Source organism: Microcaecilia unicolor, chromosome 8 (assembly GCF_901765095.1).
Source record: "Microcaecilia unicolor chromosome 8, aMicUni1.1, whole genome shotgun sequence".
Classification (NCBI taxonomy): Eukaryota; Metazoa; Chordata; class Amphibia; order Gymnophiona; family Siphonopidae; genus Microcaecilia; species Microcaecilia unicolor.
This window is the reverse complement of record NC_044038.1, coordinates 233,540,503-233,567,960: the sequence shown is the minus strand read 5'-3', so window position 1 is coordinate 233,567,960 and position 27,458 is coordinate 233,540,503. Positions and strand designations below refer to the sequence as shown.

At 47.1% G+C, this 27,458-nt stretch overlaps 1 protein-coding gene across 3 annotated transcripts; it reads left to right on the top strand.

The window, feature by feature from the left end:
- The first annotated feature begins 137 nt into the window (after nucleotides 1-137).
- On the top strand, nucleotides 138-27,246 carry MANBAL (mannosidase beta like). Of its 3 annotated transcripts, none has more exons than XM_030211935.1 (3): nucleotides 138-210; nucleotides 16,463-16,682; nucleotides 26,865-27,246. In XM_030211935.1, exons 2-3 carry the CDS (start codon nucleotides 16,524-16,526, stop codon nucleotides 26,970-26,972), a joined length of 267 nt encoding a protein of 88 aa, XP_030067795.1. In that variant the 5' UTR covers nucleotides 138-210; nucleotides 16,463-16,523; the 3' UTR covers nucleotides 26,973-27,246. The 3 variants fall into 3 exon arrangements, with proteins under 3 accessions (XP_030067795.1, XP_030067796.1, XP_030067797.1); XM_030211936.1 differs by lacking the exon at nucleotides 138-210 and adding an exon at nucleotides 875-899; XM_030211937.1 differs by lacking the exon at nucleotides 138-210 and adding an exon at nucleotides 7,601-7,621.
- The last annotated feature ends 212 nt before the right edge of the window (nucleotides 27,247-27,458 follow it).

The window sequence follows — 27,458 nt, the reverse complement described above, 5'->3', positions numbered from 1 at the left end:
ATTCTCAAACTCCTCCCCTCCCCTCCCCAACTACTTCTCCGGCGCCCCGCCTCCCTCTGACGCGGCGTCCCTCCTTCAACCACGCCCCGCCGCCTCCTCTCGTGCGACTTCCGGTTTCTTCTGCAAGAAGGGACGCGGCCGAGGGACGGATGCTGCGTCAGAGGGGGCGGGGCGCGCTGGAGAAGTGAAGCTGCGCGGGTTCGATTGCAGGTAGGAGGTGGGAGAGATGCTGGACTGGGAAGGGCCTTTATTGTGTGTTATTATGCGCCTAATGCAACCCAGGTGTGCGCATACTTTTCCTACAGGGAGTCCACCGGTCTGTCTTGCTCCGTATCGGCCAGAATAGCACCGCCACCGCCTAACTGGTTCATTTGCACCTTTCCAGTGCTGTTGCTGTGTGTCAGGTTCCCCAACCCGGAATTCTCATCCTGCACTTGCTACTTTGCAAGCAGGCAAACCGTTCTCAAACCAGTCCCGATTGATTTATCGGGATAGTCTGCAACGATAATGTATGTTTGAGATACAGTTGCATGCACTGGGGGCACTGCGTGTAAATATGTATTATTTAGGTTTTAGCTCATGCTTTTTTTTTTTTTTTACTAGTAGTGCAAGTGATTTGTTTTCAGGTAACATAGAGGCATATTTTCAAAGCACTTTGGGAGGCTAAGTGCTTTGAAAATGAGCCTCATAGTAACATAGTAGATGACGGCAGAAAAAGACCTGCACGGTCCATCCAGTCTGCCCAAGAAGATAAATTCATATGTGCTACTTTTTTTTATTTGTACTGTCCTCTTCAGTGCACAGACCGTATAAGTCTGCCCAGCACTATCCCCGCCTCCCAACCACCAGCCCCGCCTCCCAACCACCAGCTCTGGCACAGACCGTATAAGTCTACCCAGGTAAGTGTTGCTCTGCCCCCAGAAGGCCCAGAAGTTTGTAAACGAGGCAATGGAGGGTTAACGTGACGTTCATATTAATTGCCAAGGGCTTGAAAACCCCACTGATTGCTGGTCCCCCAGACCATAGGAGCCGACTCTGGGGGTGCTTCAGCACCCCCAATATTGAGAAAATTCTTTGTATGTGTCCAAGGAAGGGTTATTTCCACTGGGCTTAGCACCCCCTATAATTTTGAAAAGTTGGCTCCTATGCCCCAGACGGTTTTCAGTTTCATTCATAGGGCTCCTTAAGGCTGTTTTGTAGGGTTTGCAGGCTATCCTCAACCTCAATATGTACGAGAGCGATTTCAATGTGTTGTATGTAGAGCTCTCTCTCTCTTGCATATTTTTTTAGGGGTGGACTGCAAGCCTGAGTGCCTCATGAGTCTTCATTTGAAACTCTCTAGCGGAGCAGGAAGGGAAGTTTCTCCTGATTTTATAACCTAAGTCACGTCAACCCAGCTACTGCATTAAAGTGGCACCTGTTATCCAAGAAACAGACTGACAGGCAGATGCACAAAATTTAACGAGCCAGCAATGTGGTTTTTACACCAGTTTTAGCCAGTTAAGTGAGCATGGAGTTCAGCAGCTAACGATAATTATAAGTTATTTAAATGAGCTACTTGCAATTCAATGTGCTTTCCGAGTAGTGATGCACAGAAAGGATCGCCAACCTTAACGATGAAATTTTTTACCAGTGTTCAGGAGCTGTCCGTACTACTGTTTCCTTCCATTACCTTGGAAATAGCTGCCTATTAGCTAGCTGTGGCTTTCTAGCGCCTGTCCTCCCTCCCCCCGCTCGCCAAGCAGCCCTTCGCTCTCTCCTTCGCCTGGATTTCTTCCCTCCCCTGTCAACACTGGCTCCACTGCTGCCAGGGTCATCAGGCAGGTCTGGCCGCAGAAATGGGAGTGCTACAGAGGAGACAGATGGCGTCGATTAAAAAAATATGTAGAAAAAAAAGTGCACACTGCTTTCATATACGCAGCTTGTATGTGTGTATGAAAGATGTCTGCGACATGTGTATAGCAGCCACACTTAGTGATTGGCAGTTCTGCGCATATTCAGATGACCGATTGCCTCCCCACCTCCCCCAGAGCTGTTTGCTGATTTTGCGAGCGGCTCATTTGCATCCTGTTTGTTTTGAGCATCCTTCGTTATTTCCAAATTGGTAATTTTTATTGAGTTGGAAGTATCAATTGGTGCTTTAAAATGGGACTTTGATGCATCTGCCTGTGAGAGCACTGTACCCTTGAACCGTAAGTCTAGTTAAATGTCAGTGCTTCAGCCTTGGGTATCCCAGGGAACAGAAGACCTTACACAGCATTAAAAGCCAGGATTTTTGTGCTGCCACTGTATGCAACAAGACATGCAAGTTAGAGGGGATGGGATGCAGCAGGGTCTTTTAACAGTGCTTGGATGCAAAGGTTCTGTGCTGCTAGTTACTGTTTTTTAATTTTGCTGTCACCGCCCCACTGAGGAGCCCCAGCAGGAAAAGAGGTTCAAGAGGGGAAGATGCTGGACTGTGGGGGTGAAGAGGGGGAGGGGCTTACATTTTAGACCGGCTAGAGCCTTTGTGACCTTCTTTCAAATTCCATCCTGCATTGTCTCCCCTCATTCTCTTCAAACTGTGCCCATGACCTTTCCAAATTCTTTTCACAAGATGCATTTCTGATTTCAATATTTGTTTAAAGTGATAAATGTGACTGTCATCATCTTCACACATATTGGCCCACTTCCCACCAACTTTCTATGTGTGAAGATGATGACATTCACATTTATCACTTTATGTTTAAATCTTTTTATTGAAGTATTATATAAAACATCGATACACAATGTTCAACGATTAACCATCCTAATACAACAGACAACTATCCATCCATCCACATACATCAAAACATTTTCTTCTTTTTCTCCCCAAACAACCCCCCCTCCCCCCACCCTCTCCTCCTTTTAATTGTAAACCTTTTGTGATCGGAATCCCCAAAACTCACTTTTAACATAATATCTATCAATCTGTTCCAATACACACATAACTGCCCCTTCCCTCTGAAAGCTCCAGTATCTTCCACTGTTATTAAACATGCTGCATACCCTCCATCTACCCCAGAAAGGACATGGAACTCCATCAGTGAATCAAAATACAGTGTTTCCACAAAACTTTTGCTCCCTCCCCCTGTTCCCCCCACTCCTTAACCAACCCTTATCTTGAGATACTAAACAGCAATTCCCCACACCCCCTCCCCACCCTCCCTTCCCCAGCCATCTTACAATTGTCTCGAGTGTGAGCAACTTAACCTCCTTCACCTCTTATGGACTTTACCCCAGGAGTTTTACAAATTGTTAATAATGAAACTCCTACCTCTTGGGCTCATTATTTGTAAATAAGGGTCCCAAATTGTCAAAAACTGTTTCTTTCGTCTTAAAGTGCCTTTCGCATCTCGAGCTTCCCATGCCATCAATTGGTGTATCTGATTCCTCCAATGCCCCAAAGCTGGAGTCTCCGACCCCACCCAGTATTGTAAAATTGTTTTCCGAGCCACCAAGCATAATTTCCTACAAAGCAGTCGCCCAGGCCCCTTTAAACTGCGAAATGCTCCAGGCACATCCAAGAGTAATTGTTCCATTGAACCGTGAAGAGATCTATCCACTAGGCGTTCCAAAAAACGCACCACCTGGTTCCAAAATCCTCTCACTTTCTGGCAAGCCCAAAATGCATGATAGTATGTATGTCTAGGATGACCACATTTGGAACACTGCGAATCTTGGCCCCCTTCCACATGTGCTAACATCGCCTTAGTCATATATGCCCGTAGGATCACCCGAGCCCCACATTCCCTCAACCGCATATCAGATGTTAAAGTATAAACTCCTTTTAAAGATTGCAAAACTTCCCAAGTACCTAGCCCCACCCCCGATTACATTTATCACTTTAAAGAAATATTGAAATCAGAAATGCATCTTGTGAAAAGAAGTGGGAAGTGGACCAGTGACTCCAGAGACTGGGACAACTCAGTTGAACAGAATAAGTTTATTACCGACGCGACACAGATCTGTGTTTCGGCCACAGGCCTGCCTCAGGAGTCTAAAAACATGTAAAAGAATATATAAAATTATACAATGATAAAAGATACTAAACATATAAAATCCAATATAAAAAAAGAGAAATAATTAAACAATATAAATAATAATAAAATAATCTTCACACATGTCTTATATATAACAGACATATCAGGCATATAATCAGATTCTTCCTTTTTAAACGGGTTTTGACTGAATTGTCCTTTGACTAGGTGACAAGAAGAATTATTCCTGTTTTATTTGGATTTAGCTTGGGTTTTTTTCCATTGGTAAATGAAGGCAAATTACATTCAAGTACAGTGGGTTTTCTCTGTCTCAAGAGATCTCGTCTCATGGCTTCCAGTATCATCTTTATGCTGACGACACCCAGCTTTATCTCTCCACACCTGACATCACTGCGGAAACCCAGGCCAAAGTATCGGCCTGCTTATCCGACATTGCTGCCTGGATGTCCAACCGCCACCTGAAACTGAACATGGCCAAGACCGAACTTCTTGTCTTCCCACTTCTCCTCTACCTCCACTCTCTATTTCGGTTGATAACACCCTCATCGTCCCCGTCTCATCTGCCCGCAACCTCGGTGTCATCTTCGACTCCTCCCTCTCCTTCTCTGCGCATATCCAGCAGATAGCCAAGACCTGTCGCTTCTTCCTCTATAACATTACTAGCCGTTGAGCCCGTAAAAACGGGCTGATATTGGTGTTTTCCTTCCCCCTCCCCGCGAGGTCGCCACCGCTACCGTCCCCCCCCCCCCCCGTCCCCCGGAGTTGCCGCCATCCCTCCACCCGGCCCGGGCCCTCTCTTCGTTATTCAACTTACAGCAGCGGCAAAACAGCAGCAAGCAGCAGCTCCCGTTGGCCTTCCTTCACTGCCTGTGCCTCGCCCTCGTGTGACGTCACGTCGGCGAGGGCGGGGCACAGGCAGGGAAGGAAGGCCGACGGGAGCTGAAGCTGAGCTGCTTGCTGCTGTAAGTTGAATAACGAAGAGAGGGCCCGGGCCGGGTGAAGGGGGGGTGGTGGTGACTCCGGGGGTGGGGGGGCGGTAGCGGCTACCTTGGGGGGGGAGCGGTAGCGACGTCAGCGGTTCCCTCCCTCCCCTTCAGCGCAGTTTCCCTCTCTGTCCCGCCCCCTTCCCCCGTCATCACGTCTTGACGCGGGGGCGGGACAAAGAGGGAAGTCTCTACTGCGCATTTGCAGGTGAGTCGGTCACTTGCCATTTATAGGTTTGATTAAAATCCGCCCTTTCCTCTCTGAGCACACCATCCGAACTCTCATCCACTCTCTCGTTACCTCTCACCTTGACTACTGCAACCTACTCCTCACTGGTCTCCCACTTAGCCACCTATCCCCCCTTCAGTCCATTCAGAACTCTGCTGCACGTCTTATCTTTCGCCTGAACCGATACACTCACATCACCCCTCTCCTCAAATCACTTCACTGGCTTCCGATCAGGTACCGCATTCAGTTCAAGCTTCTGCTACTAACCTACAAATGTACTCGATCTGCAGCCCCTCCTTACCTCTCAACCCTCATCTCCCCTTACGTTCCTACCCGTAACCTCCGCTCTCAAGACAAATCCCTCCTGTCAGTACCCTTCTCCACCACCGCAAACTCCAGGCTCCGCCCTTTCTGCCTCGCCTCACCCCACGCGTGGAACAAACTCCCCGAGCCCATACGCCAGGCCCCCTCCCTGCCAATCTTCAAATCTCTGCTTAAAGCCCACCTCTTCAATGTCACCTTCGACACCTAACCTCTACACCTCTACCCAGGAAATCTAGACTGCACAACTTGACATTTCGTTCTTTAGATTGTAAGCTCCTTTGAGCAGGGACCGTCCTTCCTTGTTTATTTTGTACAGCACTGCGTAACCCTAGTAGCGCTCTAGAAATGTTAAGTAGTAGTAGTAGCTTACATTTTGAATATATAGAGATGGCATCAGAGAGTGAAGTGAACCCTAAATTCACTGGATTTTGGCCTGCTGGTAACTTGGTTTTACTAGGCTACTCCTTTCCAGTAACTAATGAAGTAACTCTCAATGAGAAGGGGAAACACAAAGGAATACTGTATTTCACTTGAGGCTCAGCACTGTCTTTTTTTTTTTTCCCCCTTTAGGGAGCTTTATTATGCATAGCACTGTGGGGACAGAATGATCTCAGCTAGTTGAACTTCAGGAATAATGTGCAACTATTCATAACAGTGTAGCTTTCCTACACTGACTCACCACTAGGAATAACTGGGCCACGGGGAGATCTTAGAAACTTTGCTGGGATTTATCCAAGCCAGTTTCTTTCACAGTTTCTTTGTTCTGCTTTCGGAAGTACTCACAGCTGGCGATCCCTGGTTTTTCATCACAGCCTAGTATGTAGTCCGGTGTGAATTCTTAAATCTGAATGCTCATGGCTCGTCCACATGGGGTGTTTGCCTCCTTAAAATATAATTATGGTCTTGCTTCTCTGAAGTAAGCTGTGAAAACTGTAAGGCTGTTTAGAGCTGTTCTTTAGGGCCCTGTTTACCAAGGTGCGCTAGCGTTTTTAGCACGTGCTAACTGTGTAGACGCCCATAGCAGAGGCGTATCTGGACTTCGGTGGGAGGGGGGGGCCAGAGCCAGAGTGAGGGGGCACATTTTAGCCCCCCCCCCAGCGCTGCCGACCCCCCCCTGCCACCAAATTTGCCTCCCCCCCTGCTGACGACCCTCTCAACCCCCCCTCCCGCCACCAACCCTCCCCCGCCGTCGTCGCCTACCTTTGCTGGTGGGGGACCCCACCCCCGCCATCCGAGGTCCTCTCTTCCGTTGCAGCAAAGCTTCCTTCAGTTTCAAATTCTGAGTCTGACATCAGGACGTCAGACTCAGAACAGGAAGCTTTGCTGCAACGGAAGAGGGAACCTCGGCTGGCGGGGGTTGGGGTCCCCCGCCAGCAAAGATAGGTGACGGCGGGTTGGTGGCGGGAGTGGGGGTGGAGAGGGTTGTCGGCAGGGGGGTCCAGGTCCAAATCTACGGGGGCCCAGGCCCCCATGGCCCCACGCAGATACGCCCCTGGCCCATAGGAATATTATGGGCATCTACACGGTTAGCGCACTCTAAAAAAAACGCTAACACACCTCCAGCATGGCTTAGTAAACACTGCCCCTTTTTACTAAGTGGCAGTAAGCCCAACGCAGGCTTACTGCTTGCTAAACAGGAAGTACTGCCGGGCTACCGCAGCAGTCCAGCGGTACTTCCCACCCCTAGTGCGCTGTCATATCCGGCGCTATATTTATTTTTGTAGCGCAGGAGTGCACCCAGTGGTAATCGGGCAGTGCCATGCGCTGCCCGGTTACTGCCGGGTTAGTGCAGGAGCATGGACTTCCCCCCCCCCACCCCCCCGCCTGAAATGGCTGCATGGCCATTTCCTGCAGGAAAGAGAGACTTTCCTTTTACCCACTGTGGTAAAAGGGGGCCTCGGCGCGTGCGAAAAAACACGCACCAACGCAAGCCCCCTTTTGCCGTAGCTTGGTAAAAGGGGCCCTTAGTTTGTAATTTTTCAATTTGTATTTTGTATTTATTACTTTTTATTCTTTAATTTTTTTTAGGGCTGAATTTCGATTAAAATTTGTAATCACGACTAAAGGTATGTTTTCCTGCTGCGGCTCCTTGTGCTCTGGGCAGTGTGGAGGATTGAGGGCTCCTTTTGCAAAGCAGCATTACTGATTATAGCAGTGCGCTGGATGTCAAGAAGCCCATTCAATTCCCATGGGCTTCTTCGCATTCAGCACATGCTAATCAGTAGCGCCACTTTGTAAAAAGAGCCCAAGGGGGTCTTTTGCAAAGCCACGCTAGCGTTTTTAGCTCGCGGTAAAAATCAGCTGGCAGTAAACACTGAGACGCCCATTATATTCATATTATATAATACAAAACAACTTACGCAGCCGGCTTCTCCTACATAAGCGCACAACTATGGAATGGGCTCCCAAAAGCTGTGAAAACAATCCACGACCACTTGAACTTCAGGAAATCACTAAAAACCAACCTCTTCAAAAAGGCCTAACCCAACGACCCCACGTAACCCTCTTCACCTACCAACACAGCATGACTATGATCGAACAGGACAACACGCAATCTTCATCCATTCCGACCCTCCACTTATACCTCATGCGATCACTATATAACTTTGTATTTGTTATCCACCGACTTGGCAAACGCCTTTGACGGTACTATGTAAGCCACATTGAGCCTGCAAATAGGTGGGAAAATGTGGGGTACAAATGCAACAAATAAAATAAATATTTCTATGGGTGTCTCGGCATTTATCAGCAGCTGATTTTTACCACAAACTAAAAATCCTAGTGTGGCATTGTAATTGGCCCCCTAAGTGACTTCCTCAGAATCACTAGGAGCTTTGGGGGGGGGGGGGGTGGAATAATACACCTTTAATTGTGATTACAAATTTGAATCAAAATAGTAACATAGTAGATGATGGCAGAAAAAGACCTGCACGGTCCATCCAGTCTGCCCAAGAAATGTGCCACTTTTTTGTGTGTACCTTACCTTGATTTGTACCTGCCTTTTTCAGGGCACAGACCGTACAAGTCTGCCCGGCACTATTCCCGCCTCCCAACCACCAGCTCCGCGGCTCTGTTATCCAATCTTGGCTAAGCTCCTGAGGATCCATTTCTTCTGAATCCTCAGGAGCTTAGCCGAGATTGGATAACAGAGCAGCACTATAATTATGTTCCTTATTTCTCCACTGTACACATATCAGAAATGATATTTTGATCATAGTTTCTAACATTGTTACATTGTGTAAAAAGAAAAAAAAAAGTTCTGGGACTTAAAGAATGCCAGCCACATTTTTCATGCACAGAGGGGCTGCAAAAGCTGCAAGCTATCATGTAGTTGTCTGATGAGAAATTGACCCAGAAACCACTGTAAATTCTAAGTCTTAATTTGTACGGTTTAAGACTTAGTTAAGGTCTTCCCTATTTCAGGATAGCCACCTTATGCAGAGCTCCAATTACCCCCTTTCATAGGCTTCTGTTAGAAATGTGATCGGCATAATGTGTTTGAAAACATTGTTTTTCCATCTAATCTGGATGTTTGGAACCAGCAGTCAAAGTGATTTCATGAGCCTGGAATTTGTTCCTGGAGTGTTGCTTCTAAACACCCAGATTGCATTATGGGTCCAATGTTGAGCGAGCCAAATGCCCAGAGTTTTGTTTCTGTGTCCACAAATGGTTTTTTTCTGTTGTTCTCTGGTACATGTGATTTATCCAGAACTAGAGTCTGATGACCTAAACGTCCTCCTAGTTAATACACTCTGGACAAAGGCAATGTTAGCTTTTTTTAGCTTGCGCTAAACGCTAGAGACACCCACAGGAATATATGGGTGTCTCTAGCGTTTAGTGTACACTTATTTTTTAGCACGCACTGAAAACGCTAGTGTGCCTTTGTTGAAGGATCCCGTGTAAACTAGCCTCCAGATTTTAGTCCAGGATTCAGTCGTTACAAGGAATAAACCAGGGGCGTAGCCAGCCTTCCGTGGGGGAGGGGTCCAGAGCCTGGGGGGAGGGGGCACATTTTAGCCCTCCCCTCGGCGCCGCCCCCCCACCGCCGACATTGCCGCCCCCCCTCCCGCCGCAAACCCGCCGCCGCTGCAGCCTACCTTTACTTTTGCTGGCGGGGGATCCCACTCCCCGCCAGCCGACGTCTTCTTCTCAGTCGCTTCCTGCTCTTCAATTTGTTTGCTGACGTCCTGCACGTACAGAACTGTTCTCTGAGTCTGACGTCCTACACGTAGCTACGCCACTGGAATAAACATAACATTGGTGCATCACCAAAAGAGATTTAAAATTCAAAACGTTTAGTCCTTTACGTTATCAGAGGAAGAGAGATTGTGCACGTTATCAAGCAGAACGAAATATGGGCAGATCTTATCAGACCACCTTCCCACTGGTATTGAGCATTATCTTGTAAACCACAAGCAAATCCCCATGTTGTTATGTTCGTTTATTATGAATTTACTAGCGGAACCACGTCTGTTTCCTCAACAATGAAACGGGCCCTGGGAAGGCTGTCATGTAAGCTTTTTTTTTTTCTCTCTCCCCTGCCCTCCCCTCCATGTCCAGCAATTCTTCCCTCCCCTCCATGTCCAGCGATTCTCCTCTTCCCTGCCCTCCCCTTCCTTCCTCCCCTCGATGTCCTGCGATTCTCCCCTCGATTTGTACCTGAATGTTCTCTGGCTGGCTGGTGCTGGCTTCCGTCCCGTTCGTAACATCCCTCCTGACGTCAGCTCGCCTCCAGCGTTCCCTTCCCTCTCACTGTTCCGCCCTCTGACGTCATTACGTCTTGACGCGAGGGCGGGATAGTGAGGAGGAATGGAACGCTGGAGGCTGGCTGACGTCAGGAGATGTTACGAACCCAGGCAGCCAGGAGATGTTACGAACCCAGGCAGCCAGACATGGAATGTTGGAGGTGCAAATTATTATATAGGATACTACTCTTATGAAGACAGATCAGAGTTTTTTGTATACATAATTCCTTTCCTTTTCACTCTTGCAATCTTAGGGATCCTTTTACCAAGCCTCGTGCCAAGGCCCCCTTTTATCGCAGTGGGTAAAAGGCTTTTTTTTTTTTTAAGGACATGGCCATGCAGTAAGTTAACCACTTACCACTCGGCCATTTCCAAGGGGAGTCTTTACTAACACCTATTTAAAGGCGGTAAGGGTTCCCTTGCTAACCGGGCGTGGGGCTGCCTAATTACTACCAGGTAAGCCCCTGGCGCTAAAAAAAAAAAAAGTATTTTTTGAGGGCCGGAAATGGTGCGCAGTAGTACCGAATTAGCGCGCGACAATCCCGCAGTGGGTTTGCTCTGCCTTTGTAAAATGTTCTGATGATGTAAAACTCCATAGCTGCCTTCACTGGGCCTTTTGTGGTATATTGAGAATGGTGAATCTCTCTATATAAAAGGCACCACCAACGTTCTAAATGAAGCCTCCAGCCGGAAGTGTGAAGGGGGAGAGATATCCGGTTTCCCCATGAGTGTCTGCCCCGCCCTCGCTCTCTCTGTAACACAAACAGTGAAGGAAAACACAGCAAAGCAGGAAATCAAATCGCTCTCTCTGTAACAGTGAAGGACTCAGAGGGGGGAGGGGAGAGAGGGCAGAAGCCCTCACTATCTCTATAACACAAACACAGCAGGAAACTTAACACTGAAGGACTGGACTCCAAGGGGGGAGGGGACAGAGAGGACAGACAGCACTGGGGAAGGGAGAGAGGGCAGAGGGCAGGGACACACACACTCCCACATGCACACAGAAGAAAACCTTGCTAGCCCCCGTTTCATTTGCATCAGAAAGGGGCTTTTTTACCAGTAAATAAATAAAGGTACAAGAAAGGAACTACAATTTGTAATGGAAAATCTGCATACTGTGATTAGAAAAGCCTTTCATTTAATTGTCAATGTAGTACTTGTGTACCGCTATATCCTCTCACGGGTTCACTGCGGTTTACAAGCAAGATTTATAATAAACTAGTAAAAAAGGCCCGTTTCTGTTTTGAAGGAAACGGGTGCTAGCAAGGTTTTTTTTTTTTTTTTGTAAGGGGGTTTTTGGTAATCATACAGTTCTTAATAAAATATTATAATGAGAAGGAATAATTGTTAAATTTTTAAATCATTCCAAGCCCCTCCCCCCCTCTGTCTCCCCCTCCAGCCACCCATGTCCAGCGACCCTCCCCTCCCCCCCCGGGCACATCAACCCCCTCGCTACCTGCAACCCCCAATAGTAATGGTGTCCAGCCGCTGCTGCTTCTCCTGTTGAGCAGCAGCGACCGGTACAAAAAGAAAAAAATGAAAAAAATTACAACCTGAAAAACACGGCTCCGTAGACATTTAGTCTTGCTGGTTAAGCATGTGTTATTGGTGGATGAGTTACCCCCCCCCCCCCCACAAAGAGGGATCCCGTGGGCATCAGGGGACCAGTGGAGGGACCCTCTCCAGGGGCCAAGCAACGCCAAGGGGACCATTCTCCAGCAGAGACTTTTTTGGTTGCAGAGGCCCCTTGGTGGGGGGGGGGGGGGGGTACGGGGGACCTTTTGGAGCTCCAGCCACTCCCTGACTCTGATTCTGAGGCAGAGTCCTCTCCTTGTAGCGAGGAGGTGAATGGTCCCCTATTATTTGGCTCTTTTGGCAGCAGGAGCTCTCCTGTCTTATTAACTCGGTGTCAGAGGCCCTTGGCCTGTCCAAGGCCACTATTCTGGTGAGCTTCTCAGTATCCCTGACGCATCTTCCACTCCATAAGGCACTTTCCTGTCTGATGGTGGGAGAATGGTAGAACCTGGAGGGCTCTCCAGGAGTCCAACATTCCGGACAGGTTGTATCCTTTCACACCCGAGGAAGTACCCCAAAATGGGCTCCCTCATTGTGGTAGTTACTGAAAAGACCACTGTGCCAATGCATGGAGATGCACAAGAAGACAGAGGAGCACTCGCACTTCTGGGTTTGTCTTCTGGCGATGCAGGTGTGGAGGCTACCCTTTGAGGCGACTACGTGGCAAGGGTCATGTTGCACTGGTTGCAGCTGTTACTGGAGTCCCCATTTTCTAGCAGATGTTGTAATGATCTGGTACACATCTCCTCCCATTCCATGAAATCTCCCATAGTAGACCAGAGGTGGCTACGGTTATGCCATTGGGATGTGCTTGTGATCTCCAAGAGGTTTCTAGGTAGCGGTTGCTTTTTTGAGGGACCTGGAAAAGCTGGTTAAGGACACAGGGAAGGCCTATGCTCTTCAGGAAGCCAACGAGCATTGACTTCCTGAACAGTTCCAGAAAAAAGCTCCCAGTGGGCCCTCGAAGGGTGGAGGGTCAGGTCCATTTGGACAAGTGTCAGCCTGGTTCCTCTCCGAGTCCTGGCAGGTCCTTCAAGCTGAGTGTCTTTTCAGGGTGCTAAAAGGGTGGGAGATTCTGGGCTTTCCAGCTCAACTGGATGCCTCAGGCCCCTCGGTGGCTCAGATAAAGGACCGCTCATCACACAAGACAGCCATACCATGAAAAGGTTTAGTAAAGCTCGGAGACTTCAGAGATGTAATGGAGAAGAACCAACCCTACTTCATAGACGTGATTTCATTGCTTAGTGTGTTTATAAGGACAGATAAGTATGTTAGATTAATCTGGAAAGTTTGCATACAATTACGTCAGCTAAGTAAGCTTAAGCCATCTCTGATTTATAGATAATTCAGCTCATTGTGTGTGTAATACTTTATGCAATAGAATTAATTTGTTTTACTAATGGCACTGGTAATCTCTCTCATATTATTGCTTTTTTGTATACATGTTCTGCTGCAATTTATTTCTCCATCAATCTGCTGCAGTGCTCGTAAATTTCATTAATGAAAAATAAAATTAATTGCTTTTTCTCATTTACTTGTTCGCTTTGCCTCTGAGGATACCATTAGAGCTGCTGCAGTAGGAGAAATGTTTTAGGTTGTGTGTGAAAATGTAAAACTAAAACTTATGCTGTCTAGTAACAGAAGGGTGAATATTTATTTAAAAACTTGACACACTGTTCACCTTTTTCAGACCAGAGCGGTTTACAATTAAGACACCCAATAAAAGATTTCGTATGAAAATAAGAACATAAAACAATAGGATAGACCTAGTGGCGTAGCAAGGGGGGGGGGGGGGTCACGGGGAACGGTCGCTCCCCCAAACAGATTTTAGAAAAAATGCGCCACATGCCAGTAACTGTTTCAGCCGCCTTCCACCTTGTCTTGCATCTTCTCTTCCTGTCTCTTCTGCCCCCTGTCTCCCATCTGTGTCATTTTTACTACCCTGAAGCGTTCTCCCTCAGCACCGGCGATTCACAGTCAGCCTTCTACCAGCGTCGCTGGGGCCTCTCCTCAGGCGTGTCCTGCGGAAAAGAGGAAGCGTTAAGAGTAGGCGGGAGTCCGGGACGCACTGAGGAGAGGCCCCAACATTGGCAGAAGGCTGACTGTGAATCGCCGGTGCTGAGGGAGAACGCTTCAGGGTAGTAAAAATGACACAGATGGGAGACAGGGGGCAGAAGAGACAGAGGGAGAAAGATGCAAGACCTCCGGGTGGGGGGGGGGGGGGGGGGGGAGAAGGGAGAAAGAGCTGCCCTAGGGACGTAATTCATACAATCCAAGGCTACATTCACTCTTACGTTCTATAAAGTAGTTCTCTGGAGAGCAGTCTAGACTTTTTCATACTGATGTCTGTAGAGTGAAAACCCGCTTAAGAAAAATAAGTGCCTCTTTTATGAGGCTGTCCTAGCGGCTTCCGGTACGATAATGCCGGCAAAGCCCATTCATTTTGAATGGGCTCCATCAGCATTTCTGTGCGGCTTGATAAAAGATACCCTAAGTCTTCAGCAAATTTCTAAATTTCTTATAATTGGCTTCGGCATGAATTTCTTTCGGCAAACCATTCTACAGTACTGGCGCATGCCAGGAAAAAAAGCCCCCTCTCTTTTGGCTGCCCAGTGCGCCCTCGAGAAGATTGGCACCAACATTCTGAAATCTTGCATTGATCTGAGACATCTGACGGGTGTGTATAAAACTGTCCCCTTAGATACAGGGGCTACTGATCCCAAAATGAGCCATGTGCCATACAAAAAGTCTTAAACTTACTCCCTATCTGGCACAGGCAGCCAACGATATTTTACAGACAACAGGGTCATGTGATCAAGCTGTTGCGCATTCCCAAGGAGACTGATAACCGTGTTCTGCGGTGTTTGTAATGGTCTAATTTGAGAATTTGGTAATCCTGAACAGACCACATTACCGTAGTCCAGCCGAGAGGTAAAAAGGGCGCATATCAATGTTCGTAATGCCGCTTCATCAAAATGTCCTTGTTATTACCTAAAACATTTTGCTTTGGAAAATTGGACCCTTTCTTTTCCTGTACTTGCGTTTCTGGCAGCCTTTCAGCCACTCACACTTTAGAGCAGGGGTTTATAACATGGGTCCATGGAAAATTGAATGTATAATTATGACACTTGTTTATTTACTTTTTTTTGTTACATTTGTACCCTGCGCTTTCCCACTCATGGCAGGCTCAATGCGGCTTACATGGGGCAACGGAGGGTTAAGTGACTTGCCCAGAGTCACAAGGAGCTGCCTGTGCCTGAAGTGGGAATCGAACTCAGTTTCACTAGGACCAAAGTCCACCACCCTAACCACTAGGCCACTCCTCCACTGTTGCTACTATTTGAGATTCTACATGGAATGTTGCTATTCCACTAGCAACATTCCATGTAGAAGTCGGCCCTTGCAGATCACCAATCGCGCAGGCTTCTGCTTCTGTGAGTCTGACGTCCTGCACGTAAGTGCAGGACGTCAGACTCACAGAAACAGAAGCCTGCGCAGCCTTGTACATGGAATGTTGCTAGTGGAATAGCAACATTCCATGTAGAATCTCCAATAGTAGCAACATTCCATGTAGAATCTCCAATAGTAGCAACATTCCATGTAGAATCTCCAATAGTAGCAACATTCCATGTAGAATCTCCAATAGTATCTATTTTATTTTTGTTACATTTGTACCCCACGCTTTCCCACTCATGGCAGGCTCAATGCGGCTTACATGGGGCAACGGAGGGTTAAGCGACTTGCCCAGAGTCACATGGAGCTGCCTGTGCCTGAAGTGGGAATCCAACTCAGTTCCCCAGGACCGAAGTCCACCACCCTAACCACTAGGCCACTCCTCCACTCCACTTCCAGAAAACATTTGTAATTTAAGATGGTATGTCCCTTATTTTTCTTCTGTTTTAACTACACCTAGTCGGAGGGTCTTGGACGGGCTTTTGGAAGCTTTTGAGGCAGCTTTTACATTTCAGTGCTGTAATTTCTGCTGTTTTCATATTTTCATGTTATGCCACGACTGTCACTTTTTTTCCCTTTTCAAAAAAACAAGGCAGTTGATCCACCAAATCCAATATGGAAGATAAAACAAAGATGCAGATCTTGTAAAACAAACAACCAACCAACCACAGTCTTTATTAGTAGATTAAAAAGCTCCCAGATATTCAACATAAAATGCCCGACATGGCCGCGTTTCGCCAGTATATAAATGGCTGCATCAGGGGCAGTGGGACAGCAGCTGATTAAAACCTTCAAGAATGCTCAGTCTGGTATGGCTGTAAAAACATAGAAGTTTAAATTCTGGGAACAGTCTCTCAAAAAAAAACCAAAACCCCAAACTGCTGTGATTGCAGTGAAAGCATTCACTGCAATCACAGTGAGCTGTTTTTTTTTGTTTTTTATTGAGAGACTGTTCCCAGAATTTAAACTGATGCAGCCATTTATATACTGGTGAAACGCGGCCATGTCGGGCATTTTATGTTGAATATCTGGGAGCTTTTTAATCTACTAATCAAGAATTGTTTTATTTTCACTTCTTTCCCCAGTATGTATTTGCAGGCAGTTAATGTTCTTGTGTATTTTCTTCGCTTTCAGAAAAATAGACAAATAGGAGGCCAGTTCGGTAGGAGAGAAGAGGAAACGGGAAATAGTTTCTATGGCAGCAGCAGCAGCTGACCTGGACCTGTCGCCCCCTGAGATTCCAGAATCCACGTTCCTGGAGAACCTGCTCCGCTATGGACTCTTCTTTGGAGCCATTTTCCAGCTCATATGCATACTGGCAATAATCTTCCCGTTTCCAAAATCAAGCGATACGGTAGGTTCTGTATGTTTCCTAAGTACATAAGTGTTGCCAAACTGGGACAGACCAAAGGTCCATCAAGCCCAGCATCCTGTTTCCAACAGTATCCAATACAGGTCACAAATACCCGGCAAGATCCCGAAAAAGTTCAATACATTTTGTGCTGCTTATCCCAGAAATAGGCAGGGAGTTTTCCTCAAGTCCATTTTAATAATGGTCTATGGACTTTTCCGTTAGGAAGTCGTTCAAACCTTTTTTTTTTTTTAAACCCGGCTAAGCTAATCGCATTTACCACATTCTCTGGCAACGAATTCCAGAGTTTAATTACACGTTCCGGAGATGGGAAGGCGGTAGAACGAGAGGAAATGAGATTGAAGGGGGGCAGACTCAGGAAAGATGTCAGGAAGTATTTTTTCACGGAGAGGGTGGTGGACGCTTGGAATGCCCTCCCGCGAGAGGTGGTGGAGATGAAAACGGTAACGGAATTCAAGCATGCGTGGGATATGCATAAAGGAATCCTGTGCAGAAGGAATGGATCCTCAGAAGCTTAGCCGAAATTGGGTGGCGGAGCAGGTGGGGGGAAGAGGGGTTGGTGGTTGGGAGGCGAGGATAATGGAGGGCAGACTTATACGGTCTGTGCCAAAGCCGGTGATGGGAGGTGGGACTAGTGGTTGGGAGGCGGGAAGTACTGCTGGGCAGACTTGTACGGTCTGTGCCCTGAATAAGGCAGGTACAAAGCAAGGTAAGGTTTACACATATGTTTGTCTTGTTGGGCAGACTGGATGGACCGTGCAGGTCTTTTTCTGCCGTCATCTACTATGTTACTATGTTACGTTAAGTGAAGAAACATTTTGTCCGATTTGTTTTAAATTTACTACTTTGTAGCTTTCATTGAATGCCCCCTAGTCCCAGTATTTTTGGAAAACGTAAACAGACGCTTCTAGTCGATGCAATTTGTATACAAGTCTTACATTGCAACCTAAACTCTTCAGGAACACAGTCTGTCCAAAACTAATCCACTCTACTTCTCTTTATGTCTGCAGTCAGCACTTCTGTGTGGATTAATAACACCCTGTTCAGAATCTCCATCCCTCTCTCCAATGTATCCACAAAATTATATGTCAATAGGGAATCAAACAGAAAGATTATCGAGGAGAGAGGGTACACATGTACAAACATGGCAATCTCATTAGCAGACTTTTCCTAAATAGAATCCCGTGAAGGGGCATAATCGAACGGAAACGTCTATCTCCATGGGCGTTTATCTCCAAGAACGGGTCCGTGAAGGGGCGGACCGAACCGTATTTTCGAAAAACATGGACGTTTATCTTTTTTTGAGCTGGGCGTTTTTGTTTTTCAGCGATAATGGAAACCGAAAGCGCCCAGCTCAAAAACGAATAACTCCAAGACATTTATTCGTGGGAGGGGCCAGGATTCGTAGTGCACTGGTCCCCCTCACATGCCAGGACACCAACCGGGCACCCTAGGGGGCACTTTTACAAAAAAAAAAAAGGTAAAACAGCTCCCAGGTGCATAGCACCCTTCCCTTGGGTGTTGAGACCCCCAAATCCCCCTCAAAACCCACCGCCCACAAGTCTACACCATTACTATAGCCCTAAGGGGTGAAGGGGGGCACCTACATGTGGGTACAGTGGGTTTGGGGGGGGCGGTTTGGAGGGCTCCCATTTACCAGCACAAGTGTAACAGGTGGGGGGAGGGGATGGGCCTGAGTCCACCTGCCTGAAGTCCACTGCACCCCCTAATAACTGCTCCAGTGACCTGCATACTGCTGCCAGGGAGGTGGGTATGACATTTGAGGGTGAAAATAAACAGTTGTGAAACAGCATATTTTGTGGTGGGAGGGGGTTTGTGACCACTGGGGGAGTCAGGGGAGGTCATCCCCGATTCCCCCAGTGGTCATCTGGTCATTTAGGGCACTTTTTGGGGCCTTATTCGTGGAAAAACGGTCCAGGAAAAGTGCCCTAAATTCTAGCTACAAACGCATACTTTTTTTTCCATTATCGGCGAAAGGCGCCCATCTCTCCTCGGCCGATAACCACGCCCCAGTTCCACCTTCGCCACGCCTCCGACACGCCCCCGTCAACTTTGTCCGCATCCGTGATGGAGTGCAGTTGAAAACGTCCAAATTCGGCTTTCGATTATACCGCTTTATTCGTTTTTGTGAGATAAACGTCTATCTCCCGATTTGGGTCACAATATAGGCGTTTTTCTATTTCGATTATAAGCAGGATAGTGAACATTGTACAGCCTTTACTGGCTCAGAGATGAGCTATAATTATAAGTTGTACTGGAAATGCTGCTCAGAGTTTCAGCTGAATGAACCCTGGAATGTTTCATTGTGAACCACACAAACAAGTATGAGCCTCAGTTTTCTCTGCTCATTAATGGTCCTCTGAGGCACTTCAGATCTGTTCCCTTTGATTGCTTTGTCAGATGGAGGCCTGTGGGGTTGTGGCAGGGGCACTACCAGTCCCTTAATCTGCCTGCACTGCAAAACAGCATCCCTGAACTTCAGTCTTTCCAAACGCTGGAGAGGTCAGCAGTTCTTTTAAGAAAGCAGTGTACAGTGCAGTAGATTGTTTCAGACTTCCTTTGAACGGAGCGTGCTGTGTTCCAACTCTCTCTCTCTCCCTTTACCCCTTTTCCAGAATGAATCTTATGGAAGCTAAGCCAGTCTCTTTTCATGAATGGATAGGCGGAATTAAGTACATAAGTATTGCCACACTGGGAGAGACCAAAGGTCCATCAAGCCCAGCATCCTGTTTCCAACAGTGGCCAATCCGGGTCACAAATACCTGACAAGATCCCCAAAAAGTTCAATACGTTTTATGCTGCTTATCCCAGAAATAAGCAGTGGATTTTCCCCAAGTCCATTTTAATAATGGTCTATGGACTTTTACTTCAGGAAGCCGGCCAAACCTGTTTTTAAGCCCCGCTAAGCTAACCACCTTTACCACATTCTCTGGCAACAAATTCCAGAGTTTAATTACACGTTGAGTTGTAGTGTAAGAGACAGGCAGGTAGAAGAACCTGGGAATTGGTCATTGATGAAACCTGTAGTATGTGTGTGCGCATTTGATTTAAAGAAAAATAAAACCCCAAACAAACAAGATAGGAAGATTTAGTAAGAACAATGTCATTCCCTAGATAAAGCTTACCTCTGTTTTCAGCAAATATTTATAATGTGCCATCTTAGCTCTTTTGGGCATCATTTAAGCTAAATGTGAACACTATAACATAGTAACATAGTAGATGACGGCAGAAAAAGACCTGCATGGTCCATCCAGTCTGCCCAAGACAAACTCATATGTGTATACCTTACCTTGAATTTGTACCTGTCGTTTTCAGGGCACAGACCGTATAAGTCTGCCCAGTAGTATTTCCCGCCTCCCAACCACCAGTCCCGCCTCCCATCACCGGCTCTGGTACAGACCGTATAAGTCTGCCCTCCCCTATCCTAGCCTCCCAACCACCAACCCCTCTTCCCCCCCACCTGCTCCGCCACCCAATTTCAGCTAAGCTTCTGAGGATCCATTCCTTCTGCACAGGATCCCTTTATGCATATCCCACGCATGTTTGAATTCCGTTACCGTTTTCATCTCCACCACCTCCCGCAGGAGGGCATTCCAAGCGTCCACCACCCTCTCCGTGAAAAAATACTTCCTGACATCTGTCCTGAGTCTGCCCCCCTTCAATCTCATTTCATGTCCTCTCGTTCTACTGCCTTCCCATCTCCGGAAAAGATTCGTTTGCGGATTAATACCTTTCAAATATTTGAACGTCTGTATCATATCACCCCTGTTCCTCCTTTCCTCCAGGGTGTACATGTTCAGGTCAGCAAGCCTCTCTTCATACGTCTTGGAACGTAAATCCCATACCATCCTCGTAGCTTTTCTTTGCACCGCTTCCATTTTTTTAACATCCTTCGCAAGATACGGCCTCCAAAACTGAACACAATACTCCAGGTGGGGCCTCACCAACGTCTTATACAGGGGCATTAAAACCTCCTTTCTTCTGCTGGTCACTCCTCTCTCTATACAGCCTAGCAATCTTCTAGCTACTGCCACCGCCTTGTCGCACTGTTTCATCGCCTTCAGGTCCTCAGATACTATCACCCCAAGATCCCTCTCCCCGTCCGTGCTTATCAGACTCTCCCCGCCTAACACATACGTCTCCCTTGGATTTCTACTCCCTAAGTGCATCACTTTGCATTTCTTCGCATTGAATTTTAATTGCCAAACGTTAGACCATTCTTCTAGCTTCTTCAGATCTTTTTTCATGTTTTCCACTCCCTCCGGGGTGTCCACTCTGTTGCAAATCTTGGTGTCATCCGCAAAAAGGCAACCTTTACCTTGTAACCCTTCGGCAATGTCACTCACAAATATATTGAACAGAATCAGCCCCAGCACCGATCCCTGAGGCACTCCACTACTCACCTTTCCCTCCTCCGAGCGAACTCCATTCACCACCACCCTCTGGCGTCTGCCTGTCAACCAGTTCCTAATCCAGTTTACCACTTCGGGTCCTATCTTCAGCCCGTCTAGTTTATTTAAGAGCCTCCTGTGGGGAACCGTGTCAAAAGCCTTGCTGAAATCTAAGTAGATGACGTCCATAGCACGTCCTTGATTCAATTCTCCAGTCACCCAGTCAAAAATTCAATGAGATTCGTTTGGCACGATTTCCCTTTGGTGAAACCATGTTGTCTCGGATCTTGCAACTTATTGGCTTCCAGGAAATTCACTATCCTTTCCTTCAGCATCGCTTCCACACTAATGCCAATTTACATTGCTGGACGGCAGCCGCTAGCGCTGTTTTGTAAACAGGGGGGTACATCCTTAAAATCGAGCTTGGTACCGGAAGATTGGAGGGTGGCCAATGTAACGCCAGTTTTTTAAAAATGGTTCCAGAGGAGATCCGGGAAATTATAGACCGGTGAGTCTGACGTCGGTGCCGGGCAAAATGGTAGAGACTATTATTAAGAACAAAAGCATGGATTAATGAGACAAAACCAACATGGATTTAGTCAAGGGAAATCTTGCCTCACCAATCTACTACATTTCTTTGAAGGGGTGAACAAACGTGGATAAAAGTGAGCCGGTTGATATTGTGTATCTGGATTTTCAGAAGGCGTTTGACAAAGTACCTCATGAAAGACTCCAGAGGAAATTGGAGAGTCATGGGATAGGAGGTAGTGTTCTATTGTGGATTAAAAACTGGTTAAAAGATAGAAAACAGAGAGTAGGGTTAAATGGTCATTATTCTCAATGGAGAAGGGTAATTAGTGGGGTTCCCCAGGGGTCTGTGCTGGGATTACCAGTGGGGTTAAAAATGATCTATGAGGGGGTCCAGATCATTTTTAACATATTTATAAATGATCTAGAGATGGGAGTAAATAGTGAGGTAATTAAATTTGCTGATGAGACAAAGTTACTCAAAGTCATTAAATCGCGGGAGGATTGTAAAAATTACAAGAGGACCTTACGAGACTCGGCGTCTAAATGGCAGATGACGTTTAATGTGAGCAAGTACAAAGTGATGCATGTGGGAAAGAGGAATCCGAATTATAGCTACGTCATGCAAGGTTCCATGTTAGGAGTCACGGACCAAGAAAGGGATCTAGGTGTCGTCGTTGATGATACATTGAAACCTTCTGCTCAGTGTACTGCTGCGGCTAAGAAAGCAAATAAAATGTTAGGTATTATTAGGATAGCAATGGAAAACAAAAATGAGGATGTTATAATGACTTTGTATCGCTCCATGGTGTGACTGCACCTCAAATATTGTGTTCAATTCTGATTGCCGTATCTCAAAAAAGATATAATGGAATAAGAAAAGGTGCAGAGAAGGGCGATGAAAATGATAAAGGGGATGGGACGACTTCCCTATGAGGAAAGGCTAAAGCGGCTAGGGCTCTTCAGCTTGGAGAAAAGGCAGCTGAGGGGAGATATGATAGAGGTCTATAAAATAATGAGTGGAGTTGAACGGGTAGATGTGAAGCGTCTGTTCACGCTTTCCAAAAATACTAGGACTAGGGGGCATGCGATGAAGCTACAATGTAGTAAATTTAAAACAAATTGGAGAAAATTTTTCTTCACTCAACGTGTAATTAAACTCTGGAATTCATTGCCAGAGAATGTGGTAAAGGCGGTTAGCTTAGCGGAGTTTTTAAAAGGTTTGGACAGCTTCCTAAAGGAAAAGTCCATAGACCGTTATTAAATGGACTTGGGGAAAATCCACTTTTTCTGGGATAAGCAGTATAAAATGTTTTGTACATTTTTGGGATCTTGCCAGGTATTTGTGACCTGGATTGGCCACTGTTGGAAACAGGATGCTGGGCTTGATGGACCTTTGGTCTTTCCCAGTATGGCAATACTTATGTATGAGGTTTGAGAGCTGCCTGACAAAAGAAGTGTAATTATAAATATTAAAGTTTGAAAAACAGAACAACAAATGTCATCACAATTCTGTTTTCGTAAAAGGCGTAAGTCTTTTAGGGCCCCTTTTACTAAGCCGCGTAGGCGCCTATGTGCGCCGCACACGCACCAAATTGGAGTTAACGCGTGGCCCTTGCAGTAATTTCAATTTTGGCGCGCGTCTGGAAAATATTTTTTATTTTCTGGCGTGCGTAATGGACGCGCACCAATTGACATTTGACACATGTAGGTCATTACCTCCCAGATTCTTTACTGCTAGATCTATGGCTGGCAGTAAGGTCTCAGACCCAAAATGGACGCGCGGCAATTTTGATTTTGCCGCATGTCCATTTTCGGCCACAAAAAAAAAAAGAGAGGCCTTTTTTTTTTTTTTTTACAGAAGCGCTAAAAAAATGGATTGGCACGTGCCCGAAACCCGCGCCTACACTACTGCAAGCCGTTTTTCAGTGCGCCCTTGTAAAAAGGAACCCCAGTAATCTTGCAGTGCAACACAACGTGGCAGAAATTAGTCTCAGCTGTGCTTCTACACATGCACATTATTATCACATTTTGTATTTGTTAATATTTAAAGACTAGTAAAAAAAGGCCCGTTTCGGACTGAAATGAAACGGGCGCTAGCAAGGTAATGACCTTCTGCTATAAATGTTTTGTAAAGGATTAGAGTATCAGAGGTGGGGGCAGGGTGTGCAAACTCTGAGGCTGCATCAGTGTATCGATCTGTGAGACAGAGTCTGTTTTCAGCCTTACGTTGTTTCTCCTGGCTGTGCTGCTTTCCCTTCCGTTCCGTTTGCTTCGGCGGGGTTTGTTTTTGTATCAGTCTTCGTGCCTCAGAACAGTGGCGTTCCTAGCCTGGATGGCACCTGGGGCAGATCGCCGGTGCAGTGTGCCCCCCCCCCCCAGGCGAAATGACACCCCTCCCGGGTGCACGCCGCTGGGGGGGGGGGGTGCCGTGGCGCGCGCCTGTCTGCTCCGAGTTCGCTAACTTCACTCGTTCGCTGCAGCTCCCTCTGCCCCGGAACAGGAAGTAACCTGTTCCGGGGAAGAGGGAGCTGCAGCGAACGAGCGAAGTTAGCGAACTCGGAGCCGAGAGGGCGCGTGCCACGGCACCCCCCCCCCCAGCTGCGTGCACTCGGGGCGGACAGCCCCCACCGCCCCCCCCCCCCTTGGTACGCCACTGCCTCTGAGTGAGTGAGTCGTTTGGGGGGGGGGGGGTGTGGCTTGGTGGGCTAGGTGCTTTGTTTCTCTTCGCTGTCCTCCTCTCCCTTCCCTTCGCGTCAGCTGGTGGGTTTTGTTTGTTTTCGATCACTCAGCCTGCCTCATGCGATTGGTTGAGTGCCGCCCTCGACGTCATCACGTTGTGACGTGAGGGCGGGGCACACAGTAATGGTCAAGAACGGATATCTCTGGCGCCTCACACTTCCGGTTGAGGCTTCATTTAGAACGTTGGGGTTGCGAATTATGTCCGGAAGGGGCGTGGCTGAGGGCGGGGTCTGTGAGTGAGAGTGAGTGGTGCATGAGTGAGAGCGAGTGTTGCTGACAGCCTAGCCTTCAGTGTTTCCCTCCCACAGAGTCAGCTTCAGATTGTTGCAGGTGAGAATTATTAATATAGATATGTTTAATTTTCCTGTCTGCAAAAATAAAAATTCATTGGCTATCAGTACAGTGCTCAATTTAAAACTCTGATCTTCAAGGCCCTTAAAGGAAATGACCCAGAGTACTTGAACACACCTCCCAAGGTCACTAAGGTCCTCCTAAGGAGTCTCCCTACCACACCCTCTCCAAAGGACATCATGAGTGGAGGAGTGGCCTAGTGGTTAGGGTGGTGGACTTTGGTCCTGAGGAACTGAGTTGGATTCCCACTTCAGGCACAGGCAGCTCCTTGTGACTCTGGGCAAGTCACTTAACCCTCCATTGCCCCATGTAAGCCGTATTGAGCCTGCCATGAGTGGGAAAGCGTAGGGTACAAATGTAACAAAAATAAAATAGATACTATTGGACATTCTACATGGAATGTTGCTACTACTGGAGATTCTACATGGAATGTTGCTACTATTGGAGATTCTACATGGAATGTTGCTATTCCACTAGCAACATTCCATGTAGAAGGCTGCGCAGGCGTCAGACTCACAGAAGCAGAAGCCTGCGCGGCCACATTGGTGATCTACAAGGGCCGACTTCTACGTGGAATAGCAACATTCCATGTAGAATCTCAAATAGTAGCAACAGTGGAGGAGTGGCCTAGTGGTTAGGGTGGTGGACTTTGGTCCTGGGGAACTGAGGAACTGAGTTTAATTCCCACTTCAGGCACAGGCAGCTCCTTGTGACTCTGGGCAAGTCACTTAACCCTCCATTGCCCGCCACATTGAGCCTGCCATGAGTGGGAAAGCGCAGGGTACAAATGTAACAAAAATAAAATAAATAAATGTGGCAGTGAGCCTTCTCCAGAGTACTCCCACATTCTGGAATGCATTCCCTGAAAAGCTTCGCTTAACGTAAGATTTCACCTAATTCAGGAAGCAGGTGAAAGCTTGGCTCTTCACCCAGGCCTTTAATGGAAGAAGTAAAAGAAAAAAAAAACAGAGAAAAGTGAAGGCAGATAAAGATCACATGGCCTATCCAGTCTGTCCATCTACGCTTTCTAAAACCCCTTCCTCTCCCCTAGAGATCCTTTGCACCTGTCCCAAGCTTGCTTGAGTTCAACAACACTTTTCATCTCCACTGGGAGGCCATTCCTTGAATTCACCACACTTTCCTTGAAAGGTTTTTCTCAGGTTACTTCTGAGTGTGCCCCCTTGCACCTTCATCCTATGCCCCCTCATTCCAGAGCTTCCTTTCAATTGAAGAGACTTGTCTCCTGTGTATTTATGCCAGGCAAATATTTTGAACGTCTTTATCATATCTCCCCTCTCCCACCTTTTTTCCAAAGTATATATTTTGAGATCTTTTAAGTCTGTCTCCACACGCTGACCATTTTAGTAGCTGCCCTGTAACTTTGTGCAATGTGCTTTGGAAATGAGCCTCAGAGATAGCTGTTTCACAGTTGTTGAGGCCTTCTTGCTTTTACTCTGAGCCTGTGGCGTAGCAGGGGGGGCTGCCACCCGGGGCAGGGCGGTTCGCCGTTGCACCCCCCCCCCCCCCCGGGTGCAGCACGATGACATCCCCTCCCCCCTCGGCGCATCGACACCCCCGACCAGCTCCCGCACCCTACCTTTAAAAAGAATATTGGGATCCGAGGCCTGTCCTGCATGTAAAAGAAATGTGGACCGTTGGGCCTTCTCTCTCTGTCTGTCCCGCCCTTGCGGAAATAGGAAGTTGCATCAGCGGAGGGCGGGACAGATAGAGCAAGGGAAGGCCCGACGGTCCACATTTCTTTTACGTGCAGGGCAGGCCTCAGATCCCAATAATCTTTTTAAAGGTAGGGTGCGGGAGCTGGTCGGGGGTGTCGATGCGCCGAGGGGGGGGGAGCTGGCAGGGAGCACCCCCCCTGAGCTGACACCCGGGACGGACCGCCCCTCCCACCCCCCCCCCCCCCTTGCTACGCCACTGCTCTGAGCTTCGTTGTAGGTATAAAAATGCAGAAGACTTTCTGTACCTGTTATTTGTAAAGGTGGTAATAAATATCAAAGCGGTGCACACTGATACTCGGTGGAAGTCTTGAAATAATGTCCATACATGTAAGAAAACAGTATTTAATTCCTTTTTCACGTGTGTCTTTTCTTTTTCTTAAATTTCTATGTTCTAGGATTCCAACCAAAGTGAGCAGAAGAATTCCGAAATGGTCCGGAAGCAGAAGGTCGTACCTCCACAAATCAGCAAGAAACTGAAGAAGGAAACCAAGAAGAAACGATAAATATCTGACCACCTGTTTTCCTACAGATCAGTAGACATCTCTTCAATGATAGCATTATAAGGCTACCTGTAAAAGATGTGAAATGGGTTTTTTTTTTATCTGCCTTTTAAACTTACGAAAAGTTTGGGACTCCCAAAACATTTTGTTCTCAAATTGCAGAGTAATGCACCCCAACGGAAGTTTTCTTCATGATGGAGGTGGGGGGAGATATAGATTAAGCTTTCATGGAAGGGGTAAACAGAGATTGTACAAGTAAAAAAAGGTCTTTCTTTTGTAAAAGACCCCCTTAACTTCCTTTCTTTTTAAGGTTATTCTTGAGCACTTGGGAAAAACAATGTGAAGACATGCAGAAAAATCAAGGTATTGTTTTTAAACAATAATGCAAAACAAGGTAGAGATATGTTAGTAGTGTGATTTTTTTCCATCAGTTGCATTCAGTGGCTTAGCCACGTGGGCTTGGGTGGGCCAGAGCCCACCCACTTAGGG

Coding starts and splice junctions, on each gene's coding strand:
- MANBAL (XM_030211935.1), top strand. CDS start 16,524: ATGGCAGCAGCAGCAGCTGACCTGGACCTGTCGCCCCCTGAGATTCCA. Junction 16,683..26,864: donor TTCCAAAATCAAGCGATACG/GTAGGTTCTGTA, acceptor TCTATGTTCTAG/GATTCCAACCAAAGTGAGCA.